Here is a 25,129-nt window from a genome sequence, read left to right on the forward strand (position 1 = left end):
CATTCTACTGTATAATGACTGTGCAATATCATGATCATTATTACTATTAAGGTGTAATTCATACTGTGCAATATTTTCAGGTGGAATTTCATTTCATTCTCATTGTGCAATATCATTTTCCACTTGTGCAATTTTGTTAATAGTCTGTTTATTGTCAATACTGTATATACTGCTCCTATTTTTATACTTCCTTCTATTTAAATGGTTCATATTTTTGTTACACTTTGTTTAGCTCTTTTTTTACTGTGTTAGCTGATGCATCTTGTTTTTCTTGCACTATCCCCTTTGCTGCTGTACACTGCAAATTTCCCCACTGCGGGACTAATAAAGGAATATCTTATCTTATCTTATCTTATCTTATCTTATATTATCTTATATAAAGAAGCAATGGCTAATAAATGTATTAAACGTGTTGCCACAACTTGTGAGATTGGCAACAGGTCCACATTATTGACCTCTGTGCTTGCCGTCTGTTGCCATGGTGATTATGACGCTAGAGAGGCTTGCTCAGATTAGCCAGCAGCTAACACTCAGCTAGCTAGTAGTTAGCTAGTAAACGTTACTAAACTAAGCCGAGGAGGGTTTTACCTGCAGTCATGGCTTCTGTCTTAGATGCTCTCTGGGAGGACAGAGACGTTAGGTTCGACATAACGGCACAGTAAGTTACTTAAATACTTTGGGATTAATAATACACCATCGTACAAAACTAGCTTAGTTAGCTCAGTTATGCTAATTGGCTAACCAAAGGTATGACGTCAAGTAATTCGCCTGCTGCTAACGTGGTTGCTAACACGAGACTGCAGGTCTAAAGATGCTTTATGTCACGTGTGTTTTGTGTATAACATTAGATGTCATAGATTCATTTCATTGAAGAGGGACACAAATACCCCTCACCTCCATACCTTTATTGACACACAGTACACCTGAACTGAAGTGACTGTAATGCTGTGCAATATGCTGCCTTCCACTGTGTAATTGTCTGAAATATATTATTTCGTGGTAATAACATAACATAACCATAACATGGTCATGGAGCATATATACTGTATTTTTGTATACTGGGGGGTATTGTTCCTATGCAGTGGGTAGTTTAGTTTATTTATTGACTACACTGAGGGAGTTTTATATTTTAATTATTTATTTATTTATTTGTGTATTTATTTTTTATACATTTTTAAAAAAAAATATGTATTTATTTATTTTTGCATTTATTTATTTATTTTATGCATTTATTTTGTATTCAGTTTTGGAAGTATTTATTTATTTACTGTATATTTATATTCTGGGGATATCGTTCCTATGCAGTGGGTTGTTAAATTATTTATTGACTACACAGGTTTTATGTTTTAATAATTTATTTATTTATTGTGTTGATTTGAATGTGCATACTTATTTTGTACTGTAATTACCTTGTGCCTTTTCTACCTTTTTTCTTTTCTTAAAGCTGACTCGGTGTAAACTGCTCAGAATTCAAATGTACTTATAGGTGCAAATGGCAAATAAAACTCTTGAATCTTGAATCTTGAAAGATTAACATTGTGCTAGTATTAGTATTACTGTAACCAGCTGTGATAATAAGAGCAATACCTGATCACTGATCAATCTGTCCAATCCATCCTGTAACACAGGCAGATGAAAACTCGTCCAGGAGAAGCACTAATAGACTGCCTGGACTCCATAGAAGACACCAAAGGAAACAACGGAGATCGAGGTATTTAGCTTTATCTTGGAGGTTAAACCTATCTAGGGGCAACCTTGTGTGTGCTGGTCACCCTGCAATATACTCATTTTTAACAGTCTCTTCTGCACTATATTCACTTTTTTAATAGTCGTGTATCACAGTTGTTACCCTGCACTATATTCAGTTTTAACAGTTTTCTTCATTTCCTTTTATATCTGGTATATTTTTTTGTACTTTGTACTTTGCATTACTAACTTTTTTACTGCCTTTTTACGAACATGTTTTTGCACTATGGAACTGTGATGCTGGAAACTTGAATTTCCCTCGGGATCAATAAGTTACTATCTATCTGTTTATCTATCTATCTGTCTATCTATCTATCTATCTATCTATCTATCTAATATGTGATGATGTCCACCTTTTTTTTGCAGGACGACTGTTGGTAACAAACCTGAGAATAATTTGGCATTCTTTGGCCCTGCCAAGAGTCAATTTGTGTGAGTACACCATCGTGATTAAATGCATTTATATATTTATTGCATTGTGTCTCCACTAGCTGTGCATCAGCTGAATATGTCTGCCCTCTTTTGGCATTAAATGATATGACTTGATATGAAATCTGCAAAGGATTTAAACAGTTTTTATTGTAGGTTTAATGACTCTCCTGTACACCCTCCATTTAGTTTTCCTTTTTGCTTAAAACCCAAACAATTTTTTTTTTAAATAGATAATTCATACGACATTTTCTCACACAAAAAGTGCAATAAACAAGTGCAATACCTCAATCATATATCTTGCACTGTATATACTGTATATGTTATTAATATGCCTCGTACAAAGTATTTCATTTTATTATTGTAATATAACTTATTATTTTTAATAGAGCTTCCCAGCAAAAAGTATTTCACACGATTGTACCTGTATAACCGGCGTGACAATAAACATCTTGAAACATGAATCTTGAAGATCTTGTGAATGACCATTGCCATCAATTTCAGAATAATCCAATAAAAAAATAGTTACTCAAAATAGTTACTCAAAATAGTTACTCAAATAATGTTGCATGTTCAATCAACTTTAATTTTAAGTGTTTCAATGAATGAGCACTCCAAGTAATATTTAGTGTTGTAAGATAATAATGAAAAGCATACTGAGAAACAGAATAAGAAACTAATCATTAAAAGATATCGGAGATCTGAGTGTGGTTTATGTCTTAAGGCTCATACTTTTACTTTGAGTGCTCGCATTTGCAAATACATGCCAACAAAGAGTCAAGATGACTGAAAGAAGCCAAGTGCGGAACCATATGAAAAGTCTTGCCAACCTAAACGCAAATCTGTTTTGTTTGTTTGTTTTAGCTGTGGGTTACAACTCCATCATTAACATCACAACAAGGACAGCTAACTCAGTAAGTCAACCTTTGTTTCATTCCTATAATTATTAATTATTTTATTACTGTATTGTTATTTCCAGTCCACATTTCCTCACACACATCACATATACTTTTTATATTATATTCTCTGAACACATGTTTGATTGCCCCATAGTCAAACCTGTTGAGTCTTTTTATTCACAAGTTTTAAAGTGGAAAAAAGTACCAATCTAATCTATGCAAAGACAAAGCCAATAACGGCAACATTATTTCAACATGCTATTCACGTAAATAATAAATGAAGACCTTAACAAATGTGACAGATAAACATGGTCATTTATTGACTGAATGTTATTTTCCAGAAATTGAGAGGGCAAACTGAAGCGCTCTACATCTTGACAAAGTCCAACAACACAAGATTTGAGTTCATTTTCACCAATGTGGTTGCAGGAAGTCCACGGCTCTTTACTTCTGTTATTGCTGTCCACAGGTAAAACAATGCTGAGGGAGTGTTTAATTCTCAGATTACATTCTACATAAAATGTATATCTTGCTAAATACATCTGTTTTTGTTTTGTTGCAGGGCCTATGAGACCTCTAAAATGTACAGGGACCTGAAATTGCGAGCCGCTCTCATTCAAAATAAGCAGCTGAGACTCTTGCCCCGGGAGCAAGTGTATGACAAAATCAATGGAGTTTGGAATTTATCCAGTGATCAGGTACGGGTGCTTCAAATGTGTTTGTCCAAATGATTTACTTTAATTTTGCATTTTCCAGTTTAGCTTAGAGTTATTTAGAGTTTCTCTGACTGACAACGTGCATATTCAGACTGTGATGGAATTTTCCATCAATTCCTCTCTTATTGGTAGAAAGGTCAGAGTGTTTGTCAGAGTGTCCCTCTGTTGACATTATTGGGTTGGAGTCCTGTCTAGAGGAGCCACCGTTATCTGTACAGCTGTGCCTGTAGTGGAGACCGTAAAGCCAGTCGCTAGGGCAACCAGGGTCAGAGATGCCAGAGGAGCGAAGTAAGTCAAAACATGATAAGGGGTAAGACACTGAGCACCGGGGAGGAAGGACAGAGTTGTGAGGCCTTCACGCAGAGAGCATCTATTGTGGAGACCTGACAATTCTCCTTGATCAAGCTTCAATAAACCTTCTTTTGTAAGACATCATCAGCTCCGGACCTCTTCTTTCCAAAGTTAACTTGTGTATCAATTATTCCATCACACAGACTAACACTAAACTAGTTCTACATAGCTTAACAAGAGGAGTTAAAATGTTACTTTGCATAGCCCAAATGTATTAAGGTGTGTGTACTTTCTACTGTCATTTATTAACAAGTTTTTAATGAGCAGTACAGTTCTATGAAATGTTAGTAAACATTGTAAGTGTTCTTTTTTCTTCTTTCAATACATTGTTAAGAGTACACATCTAATACTGGAAGGTTACTCTTTAAATTAGATGTGATTACTGGAGATAATTTGTCTGCAATATGAGTAACTGAGTTCCTTTTCTTTCTTTTAGGGTAACCTTGGAACCTTCTTTATCACCAATGTTCGGATCGTGTGGCATGCCAATATGAACGAGAGCTTCAACGTCAGCATTCCTTACCTTCAGATTGTAAGTAATACACTAAATAACATTACCTATCCAGTCCTCACTTTCCACCTGACTTGTCAAGTAAATGGGCAAAATGAGCATACAGTTCTGTATTGCAAATTATAGATGCACCGATCCGATACTGATATAAGGTCGAAACAGATACGGTAATGTAGATAATAGTATTCATAACTAGAGTTGTTCCGATACCAATACCAGTATCGGAAATGCATCCCATACTGCCCAAAATTCAGTATCGGGCACTGTGCCACTGCAGCTCTTTTTGTTTTAACAGGTGGGGTTTTCAAAATTGAGGTAGTTTCACTTTAGTCATAGATAGACACCGCTGTACCCTTGCACATGAGCTGCTACTAATGATTGTTTCTGTGGTAAAATAATGTTTCCCTTTCAGTTTGAGATTTTAATTCCATTTTTTATCTTTTTCCTCTCCAAGTGGTCTATCAGAATAAGAGACTCCAAGTTTGGCTTGGCTTTGGTGATTGAGAGTTCACGCCAGGTAAAATGTTTTTCCTCTGCAGTTTGAGTCACAATATAATGATTTAATACTTGTAATATGAGTGTGTGTAATACACAAATATGCTGTTGTTTTTAGAGTGGTGGCTATGTGCTCGGGTTTAAGATTGACCCTGTGGATAAGCTTCAAGATGCACTTAAGGAAATCAACTCATTGCATAAGGTGTACTCTGCCAACCCCATCTTTGGAGTGGACTATGAAATGGAAGAAAAGGTAGGCACCAATGCACAATATTAGAATCAATGACCTTGAACACCTCAACAGTATAATATTAAAACATGTCAGAAAAGGGTGAACTGTTTGTTCGTATGTAAAATACTCTACATGTGTATTTTTTAATTACTGTGTTACTTTCACAGCAAATCTTTTCGTATCTACATTCCCGTAGTTGTTTTGAATTCTCCATTGTAGCTGGCTCTGTCACCAGTTCAGATGATCTTGTTGTCATAGTGCTGTTTGTCCTAACATTGATTGCAGCCCCAGCCGTTGGAGGAACTGACAGTGGAACAGCTTCCCGATGACGTGGAAATTGAGCCAGATGAGCAGACCGATGCTTTCACTGTGAGTTACACTCATCACTCCTCAGGGAGTCGATGGTTTAGTTGTCAGACTCTCAGAATAGCTGCCAGCTAAACGCCCTTCAGCATGATAAGCAGACATGAATTTATGTTGCCTAGTACTCATGTCTGTGCTCATCAGACAACAATAACCTGTTATCACAGATACTGTATGTCCTAGTATATATTTTTATTAAATGTGTGAATTGTGTGTGTTGCTTTCCCACAGGCTTACTTTGCTGATGGAAATAAGGTAAAGTCTCACAATTAATTTTATCTTTAGCTATAATTGTAAAGTATGTCGTGTTATAACTCTTTTCATTTGTTTACTGTTGTTCCAAAGCAACAAGACCGCGAGCCAGTTTTCTCTGAGGAGCTGGGACTCGCCGTTGAGAAGCTGAAGGATGGCTTCACACTTCAAGGACTGTGGGAAGTCATGGGCTGAAATAATAGGAAACATATTTATTTATAGGTCCGGTTAAAAATTGTACAGTTTATGCATAGATACTTTTTCATAAAAAGAAAATACCAGATTACATGTAGGGTATATATTTATTGTGAGGATATTTGTATAAAACATTTCATTGTAATGACTAGAATGTGAAATATAATGCAGTTTGTATTGTTCAAAGTTAATAAATGTATTTAAATAGATGAATGAATGCAGTAGGTTTGTACTATATCTCACACACTATTAATTTGTACGTGGAAAGAACACAATGATCTCAGGCTAAATGCATAGCTGCACAAGGTGATAAAGTATTTTAAAAATCTGTAGGGAGAACAAACCGTCACCTCCTGTGGTAGCAGCTGTTCACTGACCCTGTCTTCTCGTTGGATAAACCCCCCTGTGGATGTGTCACAGACATACTGACTCACACTGTAGCGAAATGGTCATTATATATCAGTGAATTGTGACTCACTTCACACACGTAGATGTCTCTAGAATACACAGGATTGTAGTAAATGACCTAAATGAGATGAAATGTGAACACCAAGTGGGAGAAGAAATGGTCCTGCTCCTGTGTTAACATGTTTTGCTGTTTTTCTTGTAAAATAATGTATTTCACTCTGTTAGATAGACAAATGAAATGCAAATGTCAGAGGTTATTTCTGTGGCCATACAACAATATTGTTACTAATCACTAGGGTGACAAGGTTCCACAGTTGTTTTTACTCTATGACAGCTGTGTGGGCTCTGATTTGGCCAACCTGAATTCTTCATGGATGGACTGCGTGGCTATATTTAGAGGGGGCACGGTTATATTGAAGTGGCTTCAGACCTGGCTGCCTATAGTTCTCTGTCTCCACCAGCTAGGACAGTCCTGTCGTGAACACGTCCATCCACTTCCTGTCCTAAAAGAATGGATCCCCAAAGCATGCGGGACGATCTCCGTCTGTTTCAGAGCACTCTGCTGCAGGATGGACTCAAAGAGCTCCTGAATGAGAACAAGTTAATCGACAGCGTCCTAAAGGTTGGAGACAGAAGCATCCCCTGCCATCGTCTCATTCTGGCAGCTTGTAGTCCTTATTTCCGGGAGCTGTTCTTCTCAACAGATGGCAAGGAGACGGATCAAATGGAGGTTGTTCTGGAGAACCTGGACCCCAATGTCATGGAGGCGATTGTGTGTTACATGTACTCAGCAGAGATTGACATCAACGACGACAACGTGCAGGATATTTTGGCCGCCGCCAACCGCTTCCAGATCCCCTCGGTGTTCACAGTTTGTGTGAATTATCTCCAGAAGAAGCTGTCAAAGAAGAACTGCCTTGCCATCTACAGACTGGCACTGGTGCTGAACAGCGCCAGACTGGCGATGGCAGCTCGAGATCACATTGCAGATCGGTTTGAGACCATAGCCAAGGATGAGCATTTCCTAGAGCTCGCTCCGCCTGAACTCTTTGCCGTTATTGGAGCAGACGCACTGAATGTAGAGAAAGAGGAAGTAGTGTTCGAGACCCTCATGAGGTGGATCCAAAAAGACAAAGAGAAGCGCGTGAAATCCTTAGCGGAGGCCTTTGATTGCATTCGTTTCCGTTTGCTCCCAGAGAAGTACTTCAAGGAGAAGGTGGAGAAGGATGACATCATTAAGGCTGATCCTGAGCTTCTCAAAAAAATCAAAGTCATAAAGGACGCCTTTGCGGGGAAGCTGCCCGAGACGAAGAAGGGACAAGATGGTGAGGAAGGAGAGGAGGAAAAGTTGCCCGGCTATCTGAACGATAACCGCAGATATGGCATGTATGCCAAAAACATGGTTCTGATGATCAATGACACCTCTAGCGTGGCTTATGACGTCCAGGAGAACGAATGCTTTCTTGCTGCACTGTCAGAGCAAATCCCCCGAAACCATGTCAGTCTGGTATCGAAGAAGAACAACCTGTATGTGTTGGGAGGACTGTTTGTAGATGAAGAGGACAAAGAAAACCCACTGCAGTGTTACTTCTACCAGGTACACACACCAACATTCAATTTACATTGCAGATGTACTGCAAAACATCAAAAATAGTTCCCTTAAATCATCTTAAAATGTGTCTTTCAGTTGGACAGTCTCACCGCTGAATGGATCGCTCTGCCCCCCATGCCCACCCCCAGGTGTTTGTTCGCCATGGGGGAATGTGAAAATCTCCTCTTTGCTGTCGCAGGACAAGATCTTCAGTCTAATGAGTCTCTGGACACTGTTATGTGCTATGACACTGAGTAAGTTCAGTACACCAACCATTTTGGATATGCTCATTCGGTAGATTTGTCTAATTGAAAGCACTTTACTGTTAAAATACTTTTTATCTGCTCTCTTTAGAAAAATGAAGTGGACTCCAGGAAAAAAGTTGCCCATGAGTATCCACGGCCACTGTGTGGTCTCTGAGAACGGGCTGGTCTACTGTATCGGAGGAAAAACGGATGACAAGTAAGATTGCAATGCCAAAACATTTTATGTCAAGTCCAACTATGATTTTCATATGACATTAACCCTTCTCTGGAATCATTTGTCTAAAGTAAAGCAACCAATAAGATGTTTGCATACAACCACAAGAGGTCAGAGTGGAAAGAGGTGGCTTCCATGAAGACACCCAGATCCATGTTCGGGGCGGTTATCCACAACGGGAAGGTGGTTGTCGCTGGGGGAGTCAATGAGGAAGGCCTCATAGCTGAATGTGAAGCTTATGACTTTGGAACCAACAAGTACGCGCTTTTTTTTATTACAATTTATATACAGGCCCCTCAAAGTGTTGTGCATGGTTGTTTATTATTATTTTCTGATTTATTACGGTTATTTCCAATCCAAGTTTTAAAAATATATATAACTTAACTATGTTCAAATGAGTTTCAGTCAAAAATTTTAAAATGTTGCAGTGTTTTTTTCTATATTTGGATTATTAAATCAGTGGTCTCAATCTTTGTTGTGAGCAGTTAAACCAAAGAGGAGAAAGCATCCTGAAAAAAGTCAATTTATTATAATTTGTGTAACAGATATACAGTATATGATTTATTTCATATTCCTTTAATTTAAATTTTTTTTTTTTTTTAAAAGTCAAGGAACTCTTGCAAAAATCGAGATATCACATTAAAGAGGACCTAATATGCTTATTTTTAGGTGACTTATTGTATTTTGAGTTTCTAGAAGAACATATTCACAAGCTTTAATGTTAAAAAAAACACTTTTCTCATACTGGCTCCGCTTTAACTAGCTTTGTTTGAGGGCGTGCCTAACTAGCCGCTAGGCAGGTATTATGCAAATGTGTTACTTGGTGACATCACCATGTTATGAAAGAAAAGGTGGGACTTCAAGCAAGGCGTTTCAGGCAGTTCAGGAGCAGTGTTTCTGTGGGGGAGAGTAACTCCCTTTGGCGGGGACCTTCTAACTTTGCAGACTTTTTACATGCACAAAAAAAATATTTAACACACTAAAGGAAAGGGGAAAAAGCACAAAAGCATAATAGGTCCTCTTTAATACAGCTGAGTGCATCTTGTTGCAGGTGGTCACCCTTCACAGAGTTGCCCCAGGAGAGGAGTTCAGTCAACCTGGTGAGCTGCGGAGGGCAGTTGTACTCTGTAGGAGGCTTCGCCGTGGTGGAGAATGAGAACAAAGAGTGTGCACCCAGTGAAATCGTCGACATTTGGCAGTATGTGTTGATTTTGTTGGAATTTATACGTGGTCTTGCTCATTTTCTTTTACAATGATAGCTCTCCTCATACTCTATATTATAATGACATGTTTCAACTGTCTCACCAGGTATGAAGAGGACAAGAAAGAGTGGAGTGGTATGATCAGAGAGATGCGTTATGCAGCTGGAGCCTCCTGTGTGTCCATGCGTCTGAATCCAGCCAAGATGCCCAAACTGTAACAACAGGCACTTTCACTTTATAGCTGTAGGCAAGAATAATATGTACATGTTCTTATTTAGCGGCTCGTTGTTGTCATTTAACATTTTAATGTATCACAACGTATGCCTTGTTCCGTGTGTTTTAATGCAATGTAGCATGGTTTCAATTGGCTTATTTCTTGCCTTTTGGGCCAGATTTTGAGTCTGATCTTCTAAAACACATCATGTGTTGAGATTTCTCCACTATTACCCATTAGATATGAGTATTGTTACTGTTAAAGGTTTGCATAGAAATAAATGTTTTCCTCTCTTGATCTGCAAATGTTCCTCTTCCAGTCAATGACAACATGTACCTTGTAACTCTTCAGTATTAAAATATAATTTCCCACTAACAGGCTCACGGTGTCTATTCATCATTTTAGATTGGTTTGTTTTCAAGCAACACTTTAAACACAGCTCATAAAATATGGACATTAGCAAAAATGCATGATATCCAAAATATATAATTTCAGTTAATTGAGCAACCCTGACAGTACCCTATTAATTATGGATATGAAAAAAAGATGAAGCTTTATATATTACTCAAAATACTTATTTTAATACAAAAGCACATAATACACAATCTCATTTAACATGAATGGAGGTAGATTCACGTCAAATGTTATGCTCAGTAACTAAAAGTAAGAAGCACTTGATGTATATTAATATACTGTTTTCAAAACATTACTTCCATTGTTCAATAAATAAGGCCTTCAAGAAGAAGAGGAAAGCTCTCTAAATATGTTCTTCTTTAGATATTCCTTCCAGGCATCTGGTGTTGAAAGCTCCATAGAGTTCCATTCAAAGTGAGGGATCTGTAAAAAAAAAAAAAAAATGTCACTGTCTGAGTGTCCATCCATCCATCCATCCATCCATCCATCTGCAACCGCTTATCCCGTTAGGGTTCGCGGGGGGGGGGCTGGAGCCGATCCCAGCCGACATTGGGCGAAGGCGGGGTACACCCTGGACAGGTCGCCAGTCCATCGCAGGGCTAACACATAGAGACAGACAACCATTCACGCTCACACTCACACCTACGGGCAATTTGTCTGAGTGTCACTGACATTTAATATGATTCGGTGTAAGAGATGTACATCACCATACGCAATCTTAATCAAACTTAATCTTCTCACCTGAATCACGCGGTATCCCAGAATCTCAAGGTGTCTTTTTCTCATCATGGCTTCACCTTTCATATGGTGAGAGTTCTTGCAGAAGGACTTTGAATCAAGAAAGTCCACAGCAACTCTGAATGATAAGTAAAAAGAAGATGTCAAACATATTTCATTTCTAAGTGGTCTACTTATTCATCATTATTATTTTTAATATATCCCTACCGCTGAGCTCCAGGTGGCAGCTCATCCCTGATGTTTTCCTCTGAGCTTGTCCCCCAGTGAACCTTTCCTCTGTCTGAGATCTGCAGAGTGCTGGGCTCGCTGTAGGGCAACGGCTGCTGGTGTTTGTCCAGTATGCATTCAAAGTCTGAAAAAACATGCTCACATTACACATACGTCTTATAAATATGTTTTCTTTTTTGGGGCCGAGTGCGTTGAGATTTTCATTGAACAGAAATATATTGCGACCGTTACCTCCAGGCTTGTTTTTGAGTTCTTAATCATACATGTAAATTGACCTGATTCAAGTGGAGGGGTTCATATGAGCTTCTGGTTTCATAAGGCGCAAAGACTTTTTCAGAATGGAATAGAAAAGCTGTGATAAATTATCAAATCAAGATTTAAAGAGGACCTATTATGTTTATTTTCAGGTGCTTTCTTGTATTTTGGGTTTCTACTAGAACATGTTGACATGATTTAATGTTCAAAAAACACTAACTTTTCTCATACCAGCTGTGCTGCAGCACCTCTTTTCACCCTCTGTCTGAAACGCTCCTGTTGTGATTGGTCAACTGAACCAAACTCTTCAGACTCCGCTCCAGCTCCGCTCTAACCAGCTTTGTTTGAGGGCGTGTCAAACTAGCCGCTAGGCAGGTATTATGAAAATGTGTTACTTGGTGACATCACCACGTTACGGAAAGAAAAGGCGGGACTTCAAGCACGGTGTTTCAGGCAGTTCAGGAGCAGTGTTTCTGTGGGGGCGAGTAATTCTCTTTGGCGTGGACTTTGGGCTTTGTATCTCTGCAGACCTTTTTACATGCACAAAAAAAACAACTATATAACACACTAAATGAAAGGGGAAAAGCACAAAAGCATAATAGGTCCTCTTTAATACCGACAAGATGGAAAATTTCCCAATTTTACTCACCAACAGTGTAAAAATATGGAGTGACAACTGCTACACGGACACAGTAAATGCCACCAAGAACTTCACCCAGCATTTTGTGGATTTGCTGTTGCACAGGACTGACAGTGGCATTCCCTGTGAAAACATTTGACAATATAGATTTATTTGAATTTTAAAAACCCACCTAAATAATAATAATAATAATACATTTTTGTTGCATCTTTTTACCGTTCTTTTGCAATTGCTGGCAGTAGCGCTCATGAAACCACGGCACCTGGAACTCAGGACATTCGAGACACACTGCACGATTGAACTCCATGAGGCGCAGTCTGGTCCGCATGTTGAGGGCATCGGGTAGAGCTGTAAGAAGTAAGGACAACGGTTAAAGTAATTCTAGTGAGGTGTGAAGTGCTTACGTCTCACGATGAATATTTTCTTACTGATGCATATTAACAATTATATTTTAAACATACTTTCTAATTGGGCGTCCAGCTTTCCCAGAAAGTCTATACTGAAGATTTCTCTGACTAGTTCCTCAGGAAAACGGTCGGCCACGGACAAAGAGTACGCCAGGAGAACTAGCAGATGTGGATCAAAGGAGCCTTCAAACAAAAGACATGAGTTAGCTTAAGCTAAAATAAAAAATAAAAATGTAGTTGTAAACTGATTGACTTACTGATATGAGGAGTGAAGCGCTGAATGCAAACATCATACAACTTGTCTGCTTGTACGGAATCATAATTCAGGACAGAGAACGGTAGCAGGGTGGCATATGTTGCCGAGTGGTGAATCTGAAAAATAATACAGGAAAAGCACAGTTAATATATTTGATAATTCCAGACTTAACGTATTGCGATGTCTCTTAGGGCACCTTGTCGATGTCTTTAATGGCCACACTGGCGATGCGGTCCATCAGGGGAGGGCAGAGGTGATTTATTCTGGTTAAGAAAAGGGTCAAGTCAGGCACATTGGTCCAGTTGATTTGGTCCATCATCCTCTTCAGCGTCACCATCGTCTCCTCCACCAGCATTTCCTCAAACCACTCTCCCGAAATGTACTTGAGCTCCTCCATCAACAAGTCCAGCCGGTCGGCCGTTTGCAGCCTCTCGTGCCCGCAGCGGTTCAGCGTCTGCAGCAGACGCACGTACTTGCTGGGAGTGTTGTGGCGGTAGGAGGGATCATTACGCACCCACTTGGCAACGACATAAGCAATGGTGTTGAGGTCACTGAGATTGCACTGGGTCACCACCGCGTCCACCCGTGAGATCACGCCCTCGTCGAGCCGCGGAGAGGGCAGCGTGGACAGGACACGGGTCAACATGGTCACTTCGTAGGGGAAGACGCTGCGCTGCAAAAAGCTGCAAGATAAAAGTGTAATATCAGTCTACATTTTATTTAATCAAAGAGTGAAGCAAAATGTCCTCCTTAGCTGAAATAAAAACTTACTTGACCAAAATGTTTCTTAGTTTATTGAAGAGTTCGGGGTTCTGGTATTGCAACAGAAAAAGGGCTTGGGTGATTCGGGCAACTTCCACTGGCTTGTAGACGTGAAGGTTCGTTTGGATTACAGATGCAATTCTGGAAAATAATTTAGTAATAATTACAAAATATTTAAATGACATTTCAATATATTGGTGGTGATTTGTCTTTTCACATAAACACATACAATTATGATGAGAATCCCTGAAATTAGATTTTTTATTTATTTATTTTCTTTTTTTTTTTAAATTGTGAACAAAATGAGTGGCAGAATTTACAATTAAAAAGCTTTCTGATGGGCAAACAATGTGATGGAGACACTGTTAACTGTAAACTTTTGTATCCAAGGTCAAGAATGAATTTTCAATCTCAACTTTTAAGACAGCATGAGCAAGAGGTCCTTAAAGTGCTCAGAAAAACTTAAATTTGAACATCTACAATTTCGTGATAATTGCATCTGCCGAGGAAGATAATGTGAAAAGATCGAAAACACCAAAAGAGCTCCTACAGTATATGGGCCTGTTTCCAAGGTCAAGAATTCATGTTCAATCTCCGTTTTGACATTCCTGTACTGCAATTCGTTATTACTTTTCAGCTGACATATAGTAATACTGATATATCTGCAATAAGTTGATATTGGTTGAAATAGTGGCTCCACTTTTTAAGCTATGCAGTTGCGATATGACAGATATGAACTCACTTGTTCAATAAGCTAAGATTCCTGCTCTGAATCGCTTCTAGAGCTTCAGCTACAGCCAGAGCCTGATGTGCACTGAGCTCGTCCGCCAACAGGAGGGCAGTGTTTTCCAGCCTGAGAGGAAATTAAACCAATTAGAGACATGTGAGACCCAAAGGTTAGATTTCCACTTATGGATCGCTCAACTGATAATGATACGAACCCATCTCTGATCTCCTGACTGGCCATCGGAGACAGAGCAACAAACAGTTTGGTGAAGGAGAACGGATCGATGCTTGAATCAATCAGTTCTGTGAGTCTTTGTTTGACAGCCAGCCTGAAGTCACAGTTGTTGAACTGCAGGGACTGATACAGCCCCATGATGATACTGAGGTTTTCTGCATCCATTCTAGGAATGTTGCACAAGATGATGTTGTTGCACTTCTCCAGGAGAGGCCGGTAACTGTGCTTGATGTTGCGCAGGAACTGCACCATCCTCCGCGGGCTGTTATAATTTGAGGGATCCATGGTGTCCAGGAGAAGGTCTGCCCTGCTGATGAGGGCATCCCGAAGCCGGGGAGACGCCAAGGACGACATGCTGATCATCAGTGTAGTCAAGATCCTGGGAAAACATCACCAAAGAGTCAATACACAATATGAGGTGCTTATATTTGATTAAATATTTGTAATTTGAGGACATCCGTCTTGTTACCAACCTGACATCGTCAATGGATGACAACCTCTGATCCACAATGCTGGTGATGTGGCCCATTAGAGGACTGTGTTGAAGGTGCTGATCACTTAGACAGATAGAAAACTTGGATAGGGATGCCATCGGAAATCTGCAAAAATCCACATTTGTGTAACATTTCTTAGTGTTCAAACAATCAGACAATTAATCCAACAATTTAGATACCAATTTATCTTTTTAGGTAATTTATAAAGGAAAAAATGCCCCAAAATGTGCTGGTTTCTGCTTCTCTGATGTGGACATCTGCTGCTTTTCTCTATTTTATATCATTGTATATTTCATATTTGGGTATCACCTTTGGGCTCTGAGAAATTATGATGCACATTTCCACATTTTTTTGGCATTTTATAGACTTCAGAAATACTTGAACAAACAGATTTTTAAAAAATGGAAAATGATAATTAGTTGAAGCCCTACATCGCATCAACTCGAAACAAAGTAATGCAATCATACCTGTCTATTCTGAGCCATGCTTCTGAAACTAAGTGCTGAACAAGCGAGTCGTGTGGATCCACATTCAACCTAAAAAGACAATACAGTATGTTATCATTTCTATGTTATAATTCAAATACATACCACTTGAACTGATTGTGCCTATATCTTAATGTACCTGAGGAAACTGTAAAGCATGTCGACCAACATAAAATCATTCATAAGAGAAATTTTGTTCTCTGCCAAAACCCGGAGAGACAAGAACTGTGGGTGGCTCCTGGTGAGCTCGACAGTCCTGAGCATCTGTGGCTTCTCTTTCTGAAACTGCCACAGCATCCCCACAGCTTTGCTGACATGGTCCACAGTGAGCTTGGCCTTGTTCTTGCCCACCACATCAAACACCTGGTCTTCAGCAGAGCAAACCCGCAGCTGCTCCAGAACCTGGTCTCGGTTCACCGCCCCACCGTGAAGGAGCCTCCGAAGGAAGGAATTCACACACCGGAACCGAAACATCACCACAGTCCTCGGCTCAAATTATGTATGTACTGGGGGTCTTCATTGTACCAACACAGTGTGCACTGTGCAGCTCAATGACAAACCAACAGGTAGGCTCAGCCAGCTGATATCACACCCACAAAACCACAGTATGGAGGTAGCAGGTGCTCCTTCTCTTGGGATCCTTCAGGGAACTGCAGACAAAAAAACACACAACCCATTAACTTGCATCACAAAGTTAAATTGTATGCACAGACACTTGCATGACAGTGAGGTTAGCTCAGTGCCACATGCTGACCTCAGTTTCATCTCACAGACAGCCCCATTATGATATTTCCTATGACTTTCCTTTAGTATACCACTACACTGAAGTGAGCTGCCAGTAGCTTTAAGTTCACTTTGCAAATGCAGTATTCACATGCATGGAGAAACAATCACCTAAAATCACTGCCAAACACAGATTAGCCCTGCTAGTTGGATTCTTAGCTGTCGATTATAGAGATTCAAACATTATATATCTAACACAAATATAATATGACATTAGAAAATCTCATTCAAAGTCAACATTACCCAGCATGTGTGCTACAATGTATCACTTCCGCAGCCAGTGACATAATACATGAAGGGATTTTTAACCCCTGAGTTTTGCCCTTCAGGAAGCAGCTCCTGCACACTGGTTGTAAGGATACTGCCATATTTCTATGGATATTGCACTGGAGAGAGAGTCCAGGTTGATCACCGTGACTGACCAGAAACAGAGAAAGACACTGACTATGTACAGACTCAGTGATCACAGCCTGGCCTATAGAGACTGGCTGACACAGGCAGACCTGGCTGCCTAGAGAAGACAGGCTGTGTCAGCTCTGTCCACAGAGACAGGTGGAGACAGAGCAACATTTCCTGCTACAATGTAGCACATATGAAGAAATTAGGAAAAAAATCTTTACAAAAATTAAATGTAAACTCCAAGATTTTGATTCCCTCTCTGACCAAAATAAAATACAACATCTACTTGGAGAAAATAGTGTCATCGTCATAGAAGCTGCGGGATATGTTAGTGCATGTCACGGCCTAAAAGACAACCACAACAACATATAAATGGTTTAATCACACTCTGCCTTTTATTTACTCCTCTACTTCATGTTTTTTTTGTGTTTTTTGTTTGTTTTTTTGTTTTTTACATTTATCCTTTGATATTGCAATATATTGTTATTAATTGTTTTTTTATTTGTTAATTTGTTTTATTGACACAACAAACATGAATTACTTTATTGTTTTCTTCCATTTACATGCATGTTCTTTTTACATATCTATATATTGTAATTTTCTTAATGAATTGTACATATATATATATATATATGTTTTTGTTTTTATTTTGTTCTTTTTTAATTTTTATTTATTATTGAATTGACGCTTTGGAAATATTGTTCACCTGACAGTCATGATCAATAAAGCAACTTGAATTGGAAAAAAAAATATTTAATTGAGTCCAGGCAACTATTGTCCTGAAGGACTGCACTGAATCATTAAATGTACGGAAATGAGTATTGTGGATGAATATTAAAGCAACCTGTGAGAAGGATGTGCCTGACAGGTTAAACTCAGGGCTGAAATCTAAATCATTAATCTCCCCTCTACGTGCTCCGGCTACGTCAACTGACGCACGCTTCTTGAAATGACGTTGACGTCGCCGCCGCGCCATCGTTAGAAAACAGTGAACCAACACACTGAATGAAACTTGATGTTTCGTCGTTTGTGAGATCTGCTCGCTGCATGGACTGACATCGTTTCAACTACAGGTGATGTGTCTTCTAATTACCCACGTGTTTGCGATATATGTGCGTAGTTAATACGTCGAAATCGTGTGTTTTTACGTCATCTAGAAGACTAACATGTTGTGTGACTGATGCTAGCTGGGCATGCTAATGCTAACACACAAGGCCTACTGTTAGTGTGACTGTTTATACTGTTTTATTAAAAACATAATGACGTAATCTGGATACGTGAGTGTGTGTGAGCATGGGAGCATTTGTGATTCATAAATACAAACGCGTTTCTCTTCTGCAGTCTGCTCTACAGAGTGGAGCGAGACGTCAAACACGTTGCTAGCTAGCTAATGCTAACATAGCTAGCCTGCTTCTGTTTATGATGCAGCTGTCGTCCTGCAGCTTTAACTGTGTCAATAAAGTTTGAGTTGTTCATTTTATGTCTTGTTAGAGTAATTTACAGACAACACCTTCGTTATTTTGCTTTAAATGGTTTTCATTAGCACTTAAAGACATTATTCAGCTGGTCAGACCTCATAAGTGTGCAGGATTTCCTTTCTAATACTGATACTGATACTGAGCTGGCAAGTGATTCAAAGTAGGGATGCACCGATACCTGGGCTTCGGGTATCGGCCGATACCAGTGTCTGATCAATAAGCTGTATGCCTCACTGTGTGGAAGTGACTGGCATCATTCTTTTATGTTTGAGACAACATCAGGCTTGACTTGCTTTCCTAACTTTGTAAAATAAAATGTTACAAATAAATAAATAAGATAAGATATTCCTTTATTTAGTGGGGGAAATGTGCAGTGTACAGCAGCAAAGGGGATAGTGCAAAAAAACAAGATGCATCAGCTAACACAGTAAAAAAGAGCTAAATAAAGTGTAACAAAATATGAACCATTTAAATAGAAGGAAGTATAAAAATAGGAGCAGTATATACAGTATTGACAATAAACAGACTATTAATAAAATTTCACAAGTGGAAAATGATATTGCACAGTGAGAATGAATACCAGATTTTACATACTGGTGTATATACATTTACTGAATTTTTATTTATTATTAAAATAATAAATTGTACTCCAGCAACTTGGTAAAATCTTCTAAATTAACAGAAATTACAATTCAAGTGTAAACCTTTTGACTGCAGCAACAAATTGGTCAAAACATAACTAGCAATTAAGATTACAGTTAATAATGTATATAGTATATAAACATAGAATCAGGGAATGAAATTATCATCTGCCACCTGCCAAATACAGGGTAAATGTTGGCTGTGGTTTGAGTCAGTTTCGGCACAATATCCGATCTGGTATCGGTATCAGTGCATCCCTAATTAAAAGCAAAATTGTCTCTTATCTTTGTGTTATCTGTGTTTCTCACCTTCAGGTGTTTGTTCATCAGAGGTGATCATGGGGATCAAAGTTCAGCGGACTCGGGTCTTCCTTGACGTTGGCATCAGTAATGTGCTTGGTAAGAAAAACACCTCAACTTTCGGTCTACTTACTGATACATTCACTCAGTTGTCTGTCTATTAGGTTGTCCAGTTTTTGTAGAAACTGTTTTAGAGAGGTGTTTATTCAACTGTGCTTATGTTGGAGGATATAGTTTGTGCTACTGTTGTATACTAAAAATGTTTCTAATATGTAGTCTACCATCAATGGGCAGGAAGAAGGGTTTCAGTAGGATATCTTGCAAGGATGTTGTATTAGACTGCATTAGTTTTAGCTAGTATTGTACCTAATAGGGCTGCACAATTAATCAAAAATGTATCGAAATCGCAATATGGTCTATTGCAGTCCACATCGCACGAGGCGCAATATTTAATATCTCAAAATCATGCAGCCCCCAGCACCTAATGTACTGACCACTGAAGGTTATTTTCTCATCATGATAAACAAGTCTAACAATGCTTTTTCCTCACAGTCGGCAGAGTTGTGATTGAATTGTTTTCAGACATCTGTCCCAAAACCTGTGAAAACTTCAGATGCCTCTGCACAGGTAAATAATTAATTTTATCCACAAGAATATACCGTTTTTTTATACCGTTTATATTGATAACTGATAATTGACTGTGGTTTCATTCAGGTGAAAAAGGCCTTGGTAAAGGTACTATGAAACCGCTGCACTACAAAGGATGTTTGTTCCATCGAGTTGTAAAAGACTTCATGATTCAAGGAGGAGACTTCAGCGAAGGTGAGTTAATAAAGTTTGAAGGATGTGAATGTTGCATTTAAGTTAGAAAAAACACCTATGTTTTAAATCTGATCTGCTACATACTTACGGCGTCAGCATCTAATAGTGAAAGCATCAACAAAGCTTAAAGGGGTTAGATGTAAGAATCAGAAATTGCTTGTTAACAGTGACACCTGTGGCCGCTAAGTCAACGACAGTCAGTGTCCTTGTGCTTTGTGAGTTTTATTATGCCATAAATCTCTTTCCGGTAGGAGCTCCCTTTCTTATGTTTTTTTCCTTCTGACATCGTAGGTAATGGAAGAGGAGGTGAATCCATCTATGGAGGCTTTTTTGAAGGTAAAGAGGCCACTGTCAAAGCTGTCAGTTGTTATCCAAACCGACGTTGGCTTCAAGATGGCAGTACAATCTTCTCCTTTTCCCCCAGATGAAAGCTTCGCTGTTAAACACAACAAGGAATACCTGCTGTCTATGGCCAATAGGGGCAAAGATACAAATGGATCACAGTTTTTCATGTAAGCACTATTCCTATATATTATAGATTTGATGCATTATTAGTTCAATCTGTCATTCCCAAGCCTTACAAATAATTATATGCCCTTTTTTCTTGAATGGCTTGCTGTCACACTTTAGAACAACAAAACCCTCACCACATCTGGATGGGTAAGTGCTGCTCGATTGCATCTGAAACTGAAAAGATTGATTGCATCGTACACAATATACATGTTTCACTTGGATCAACATAACTAAAGCTCAATGCCAATGTATTTCCTCAGTGTCCACGTGGTTTTTGGTCATGTGATTTCTGGCCAAGAGGTTGTTCAAACTATGGAGAACCAGAAAACGGATCCTAATAGCAGACCGTATGCTGATGTGAAAGTTTTAAACTGTGGAGAGCTCGTCCCTAAATCTAAAGGTTTGTTTCAGTACTTTCAAAATAAATTGTCTTGTGGTTTGTCTGCTGCTGTTGTCTGAGCAGATACAGATTTTAGATTTTACGAAGCAGTGCTTCTAACAGACTCTTAAATGTTTGCAGCAAAGAAAGAAGAAAAAAAGAGAGAGCGAGCCTCTTCCAGTTCCAGCAGTAGCTCCAGCGAGTCTGCGAGCTCATCACAATCCTCCTCTGATTCTGAAGAATCGGCGAAGGAATCTAAGAAGAAGAAAAAGAAGGCGAAAAAGCTCAAAAAGAAACAGAAGAAGGAAAAGAAAAAGTACCTAATTTATTGTCACATTTTCACTGTCTGCAGTGCAAACAGTATCTAGTGTCTTTATTCTGAGCTGCAATGCTTTCCTAGGTCCGAGGCTGAAAGTGCTGAAGAGAAAGAACAAGAGGAGTTGGTTACATCTACCGTACGTCCTGAAGAAATACCACCCATCCCAGAGAATCGATTCCTCATGAGGAGGAGTCCCCAGGCGGTCCAGAAGCCAAAAGAGGAGGCTGAAAAGGATCAGCCAAAAAAAGAGGAAAGAGCGAGGCCAAGAGAGAGGTTAGTCTGCTTGACAAACAGCCATTACGATAAACATCCAAACATAATTCCCCTGTCCATTAAATTTCATGTCTTGTTTTCTCTCTCTTTCTAGTGCTGGCATAACATATAATTCAACATATCATAGAAGACTGGTGATGACACGATCCGGGAGGAAGATAAAAGGCAGGGGTCCAAGGGTAGGTACTCCACCAATGAGAAGAGCTCAGCTAACATTTTGTCACAGTTCATATTGTGTCTAATGAGATTGGAATATATCAAGTTGCTGGCATAAGGCAGTGACACATACAATATAATTTCACATTTATAAACCATATAATGCAGTTTTGTACATTTTCTGTCTTGACCAGTCAGTGTTAGTTCCAGTCTGATAGAACAGAAGTAAGTAGTTTTTCGTTTCTCCCATCCAGCGCTATCGGACTCCGTCTCGCTCTCGTTCAAGGTCCAGAGATCGTTTTCGGCGCAGTGAAACCCCTCCCCACTGGCGTCAGGAGATGCAACGTCAGAGGATGAGGGCAGTCACCGGAGAGCGCTGGATTAAGGGTGACAAGTAAGATAACCTCACTTTGATTTATTAAAGTACAATTCACAAATATAAAACAATGCATGCATGTATATGCATGCATTGTATATGTATATGACCATTTTAAAGGCGCTAACATCGAAACGCCGACCTTTTCAAGAAGGTTGTTGAAGGAATGAAAGGAGGAGGCTGTGTTTACACGGTCGAACGAGTCCGCCACTGGTTACATTAATCGGAGTATGCACGGCTGCATGTAAACAGGAATATTAGTGGAATATTAGTAGGACAACTTAGTAGGAATAGTGTCTTTTTCAGAATAAGGGAAAAAAACTGAATATTTTGAACATTGTCATTAAACAAGAACATACATTATGTAAGCAAATAATTCAAATGTGTCTAACAAACGAATGTATTAGCTTAAAACATGATTGAATGCTGTGATATAGCTCCATAGTGTTGCCTGATATCAGTTGTCATGTTCTGTAGGTAACATTTACTCTGCACTTTTTTAACAGAGGTGACATGAATGAGGCCAAGGATGAGGCCGCTAAACCTCCGAGAAGAGAGAGACGGACCTCCGACACAAAGCACGAACACACAGCTGAGGGTAAAAAAGATAAGAAAACTCGGTCACATAGATCCAAAAGCAAAGAAGAGGACACGGTTGAGAAGGATGAGAAGCACAGCAAACACAAGGCAAAGAAAAGAGATAAATCTCAAAGCCGCAGCAAAAGCAGAGAAAAGAGTAGGAGGTCAAAAAGCAGAGAGAAGGGTCACAAGCACAAGAGTGATGACAGAAAAGGTCGCTCTAGGAGCAAAGATGACAGAAAAGGACGCTCAAAGAGCAAAGACCGAGATGCTAACAAGAAAGAAAAGGAGGCAGAGTCTGATCACAATAAAGATAGAAATAAGAGTCCTGAGCCGGATAAAAAGCCTAAAGAGGATACCAAAGGAAGAAATGGTGAGAGAACTAGGACAAAGTCAGAAAGTAAAGATAGACCAACTACAAAAGATGGGCACAGATCAGGTAGCAGGAACAGGGATAGGAGCGGACCTGCAGCGTCAAAGGACAAAGAAGAAAAACGAGAAAAAGACAGAGAGAGGGGCAGAGATCGCAGTAGGAGTCAGGAAAGACGACACAACAGCGAAAGGGAGAATAAGAAGCGAGGAACATCCAGGGATAAGGAACATCGAACAAGAAGTCCAGACAGAAATAAGCCGAGAGACTCCCACCGAAGCAGGCGCTCCAGAAGCAAGAGCAACAAGAGAGACCACAGCAAAGATCGTTCCTCTCACAGAAAGGACAAAGACAGAGAATCTGGCAACCAAAGGAGAAGACGTAGCAGCAGCTCTGAGAGCGATAGAGACGAGAAGAGGAAGAGTCGAAAGAGTCCAGATTCCAAACGAAGAGAAGAAAATAGTACCTCCAAATCCAAAGACAGGAGAAGCCCGGCCAAACCGAGACCAGATAGTACAAAGGGCAAAGACCGGAACAACAGCAAGAGGAATAAATCGAGCTCTAGCTCGAGCTCCGACAGCGACTGAGTCTGTGATGATATCCTAAAAGAATTGGGAGTTTTGAAGTCTGTCCCTATTTTATACCCACTACACATGTAGTATGCAGCATCAGCTCTCCATCTAGAGTGAGACTTACTCATTCAGTGCATAAAAACCCACTCCACCGTTCAGCCAAAGCTAACATGGTTATACAAAAGTCTGTCAAAGCTAATTTCCACTGTTAAGAACTGCGTGAATACCACTCAAACTTGCAATGGTAGACTGCAGCATCATGCGAGCTTTGGCAGGACTTTGTCGAATTGTCCCCCATTAAGTGCATCACACTGTTGACGGGGAGCTGAAGCTGCACGACCAGTTTAGAGGATTTATGACTGAAAAACAAACTCATCTACAGCGTGTTCTGCATCAGCAGTAAGTACCTGTTCTTTTAATCGTACACGACCAGAGGAGGTCTGTTTGAAGGCTGTTTTTATTTAGGATTCTCTGGTAAATTATATTTTGACTTTACAATAGTTGCAATTTCAAACTAATTTTACTGCAGCAGTGATCCTTTTTAACGTATCCCCCCCGCCCTGATGACATTTTCTCCTGTTTCAATGTTATTTAACGCAGTTGGTTTTGGGGATAAGGACCGTCTCTAAGTTTGGCAAATGTCTAATGTTTACTTCTTATTTTTACAAAAACAATCAATCTGGAAGAAAACACTCTTTTAATTCTTGCATGCTTATCCCTGTCACTGTTAGATTAAATATGTACATGCATCTTTTTTTTTTATTACTGTAATCCTATTTGTTAACCGGTTTTGAGATACCTCTGGTTTGTTTTTTCTAATGGAAATAAAAATGTCAGTCATGCTGTAAGTACAACATAAAATCAATTTGTATAAATTGTTTTGTGCAAATTGGTTTTAAGAAGAACTCGACTGCTGTGTAGAATGAATTAAAAAGGCTCAACTTTGATTTTAATCCATTGTTTTAATATTCTGTAAATGCTGTCATAAATGCAATCTATCTACTGGAGCCCGAACATTATTAGCATCCATAATTACAATAATCAACAGTGATAACATTTATTACAGGAAACGTACACTGTACTGTTACCATCCAGATGTCAGGTTCAATTAACCGCAGTCCATATATTTAGCCTGGATGAGTCATCTTCTCTGCTTGGTAGTTGATAAGATTTTGCTTCAGGGACCTGCATCTGAAAAGATTTTGGTTATTAGATATGATTAAGATAACCGTGGAGGAAGTGAAATCAGAACAGAATAGTCACTTTTATGACTCTTACTCACATTGGGTTCACTTCTATAGTGAATTAAGTCTGAAAATGAACTATTCCCCAATTTTCTGGGGACCCCTGGGAGTGCCAGGACCCCCTGGTTGAGAACCACTGTTTAAAGGGGTATAAGACAACTTTTAAAAAATATATATATATACAGCATTTCATCAATTTCT

At 39.3% G+C, this 25,129-nt stretch overlaps 4 protein-coding genes across 5 annotated transcripts; 3 read left to right on the forward strand and 1 right to left on the reverse strand.

Annotated features, from left to right (window-relative positions):
- The first annotated feature begins 487 nt into the window (after positions 1-487).
- bbs5 (Bardet-Biedl syndrome 5) lies at positions 488-6,399 on the forward strand. Its single transcript, XM_037790446.1, has 12 exons — positions 488-658; positions 1,629-1,711; positions 2,113-2,178; positions 3,040-3,089; positions 3,416-3,543; positions 3,637-3,772; positions 4,578-4,673; positions 5,107-5,169; positions 5,266-5,400; positions 5,665-5,748; positions 5,974-5,997; positions 6,088-6,399. Exons 1-12 carry the CDS (start codon positions 597-599, stop codon positions 6,187-6,189), a joined length of 1,029 nt encoding a protein of 342 aa, XP_037646374.1. The 5' UTR covers positions 488-596; the 3' UTR covers positions 6,190-6,399.
- Positions 6,400-6,908: 509 nt separating this feature from the next.
- On the forward strand, positions 6,909-10,463 carry klhl41a (kelch-like family member 41a). The gene is made up of 6 exons (XM_037790445.1): positions 6,909-8,194; positions 8,285-8,442; positions 8,543-8,650; positions 8,740-8,925; positions 9,720-9,866; positions 9,977-10,463. Exons 1-6 carry the CDS (start codon positions 7,109-7,111, stop codon positions 10,086-10,088), a joined length of 1,797 nt encoding a protein of 598 aa, XP_037646373.1. The 5' UTR covers positions 6,909-7,108; the 3' UTR covers positions 10,089-10,463.
- Positions 10,464-10,643: 180 nt separating this feature from the next.
- fastkd1 (FAST kinase domains 1) lies at positions 10,644-16,910 on the reverse strand. 2 transcript variants are annotated; one of them, XM_037790443.1, is made up of 15 exons: positions 16,751-16,910; positions 15,864-16,374; positions 15,707-15,775; positions 15,219-15,344; positions 14,726-15,124; positions 14,527-14,637; positions 13,794-13,925; positions 13,219-13,705; positions 13,024-13,138; positions 12,821-12,949; positions 12,576-12,707; positions 12,369-12,482; positions 11,444-11,588; positions 11,240-11,354; positions 10,644-10,921 (listed from the first exon to the last, which is right to left on the reverse strand). In XM_037790443.1, exons 2-15 carry the CDS (start codon positions 16,196-16,198, stop codon positions 10,820-10,822), a joined length of 2,511 nt encoding a protein of 836 aa, XP_037646371.1. In that variant the 5' UTR covers positions 16,199-16,374; positions 16,751-16,910; the 3' UTR covers positions 10,644-10,819. The 2 variants fall into 2 exon arrangements, with proteins under 2 accessions (XP_037646371.1, XP_037646372.1); XM_037790444.1 differs by lacking the exon at positions 16,751-16,910 and adding an exon at positions 16,479-16,716.
- Positions 16,911-17,829: 919 nt separating this feature from the next.
- On the forward strand, positions 17,830-24,637 carry ppig (peptidylprolyl isomerase G (cyclophilin G)). The gene is made up of 13 exons (XM_037790242.1): positions 17,830-17,979; positions 19,341-19,424; positions 19,878-19,952; positions 20,040-20,147; positions 20,439-20,483; positions 20,572-20,659; positions 20,778-20,807; positions 20,921-21,060; positions 21,181-21,355; positions 21,440-21,631; positions 21,726-21,810; positions 22,042-22,181; positions 22,670-24,637. Exons 2-13 carry the CDS (start codon positions 19,364-19,366, stop codon positions 23,697-23,699), a joined length of 2,169 nt encoding a protein of 722 aa, XP_037646170.1. The 5' UTR covers positions 17,830-17,979; positions 19,341-19,363; the 3' UTR covers positions 23,700-24,637.
- The last annotated feature ends 492 nt before the right edge of the window (positions 24,638-25,129 follow it).

This window comes from Sebastes umbrosus, chromosome 13 (genome assembly GCF_015220745.1).
Source record: "Sebastes umbrosus isolate fSebUmb1 chromosome 13, fSebUmb1.pri, whole genome shotgun sequence".
Classification (NCBI taxonomy): Eukaryota; Metazoa; Chordata; class Actinopteri; order Perciformes; family Sebastidae; genus Sebastes; species Sebastes umbrosus.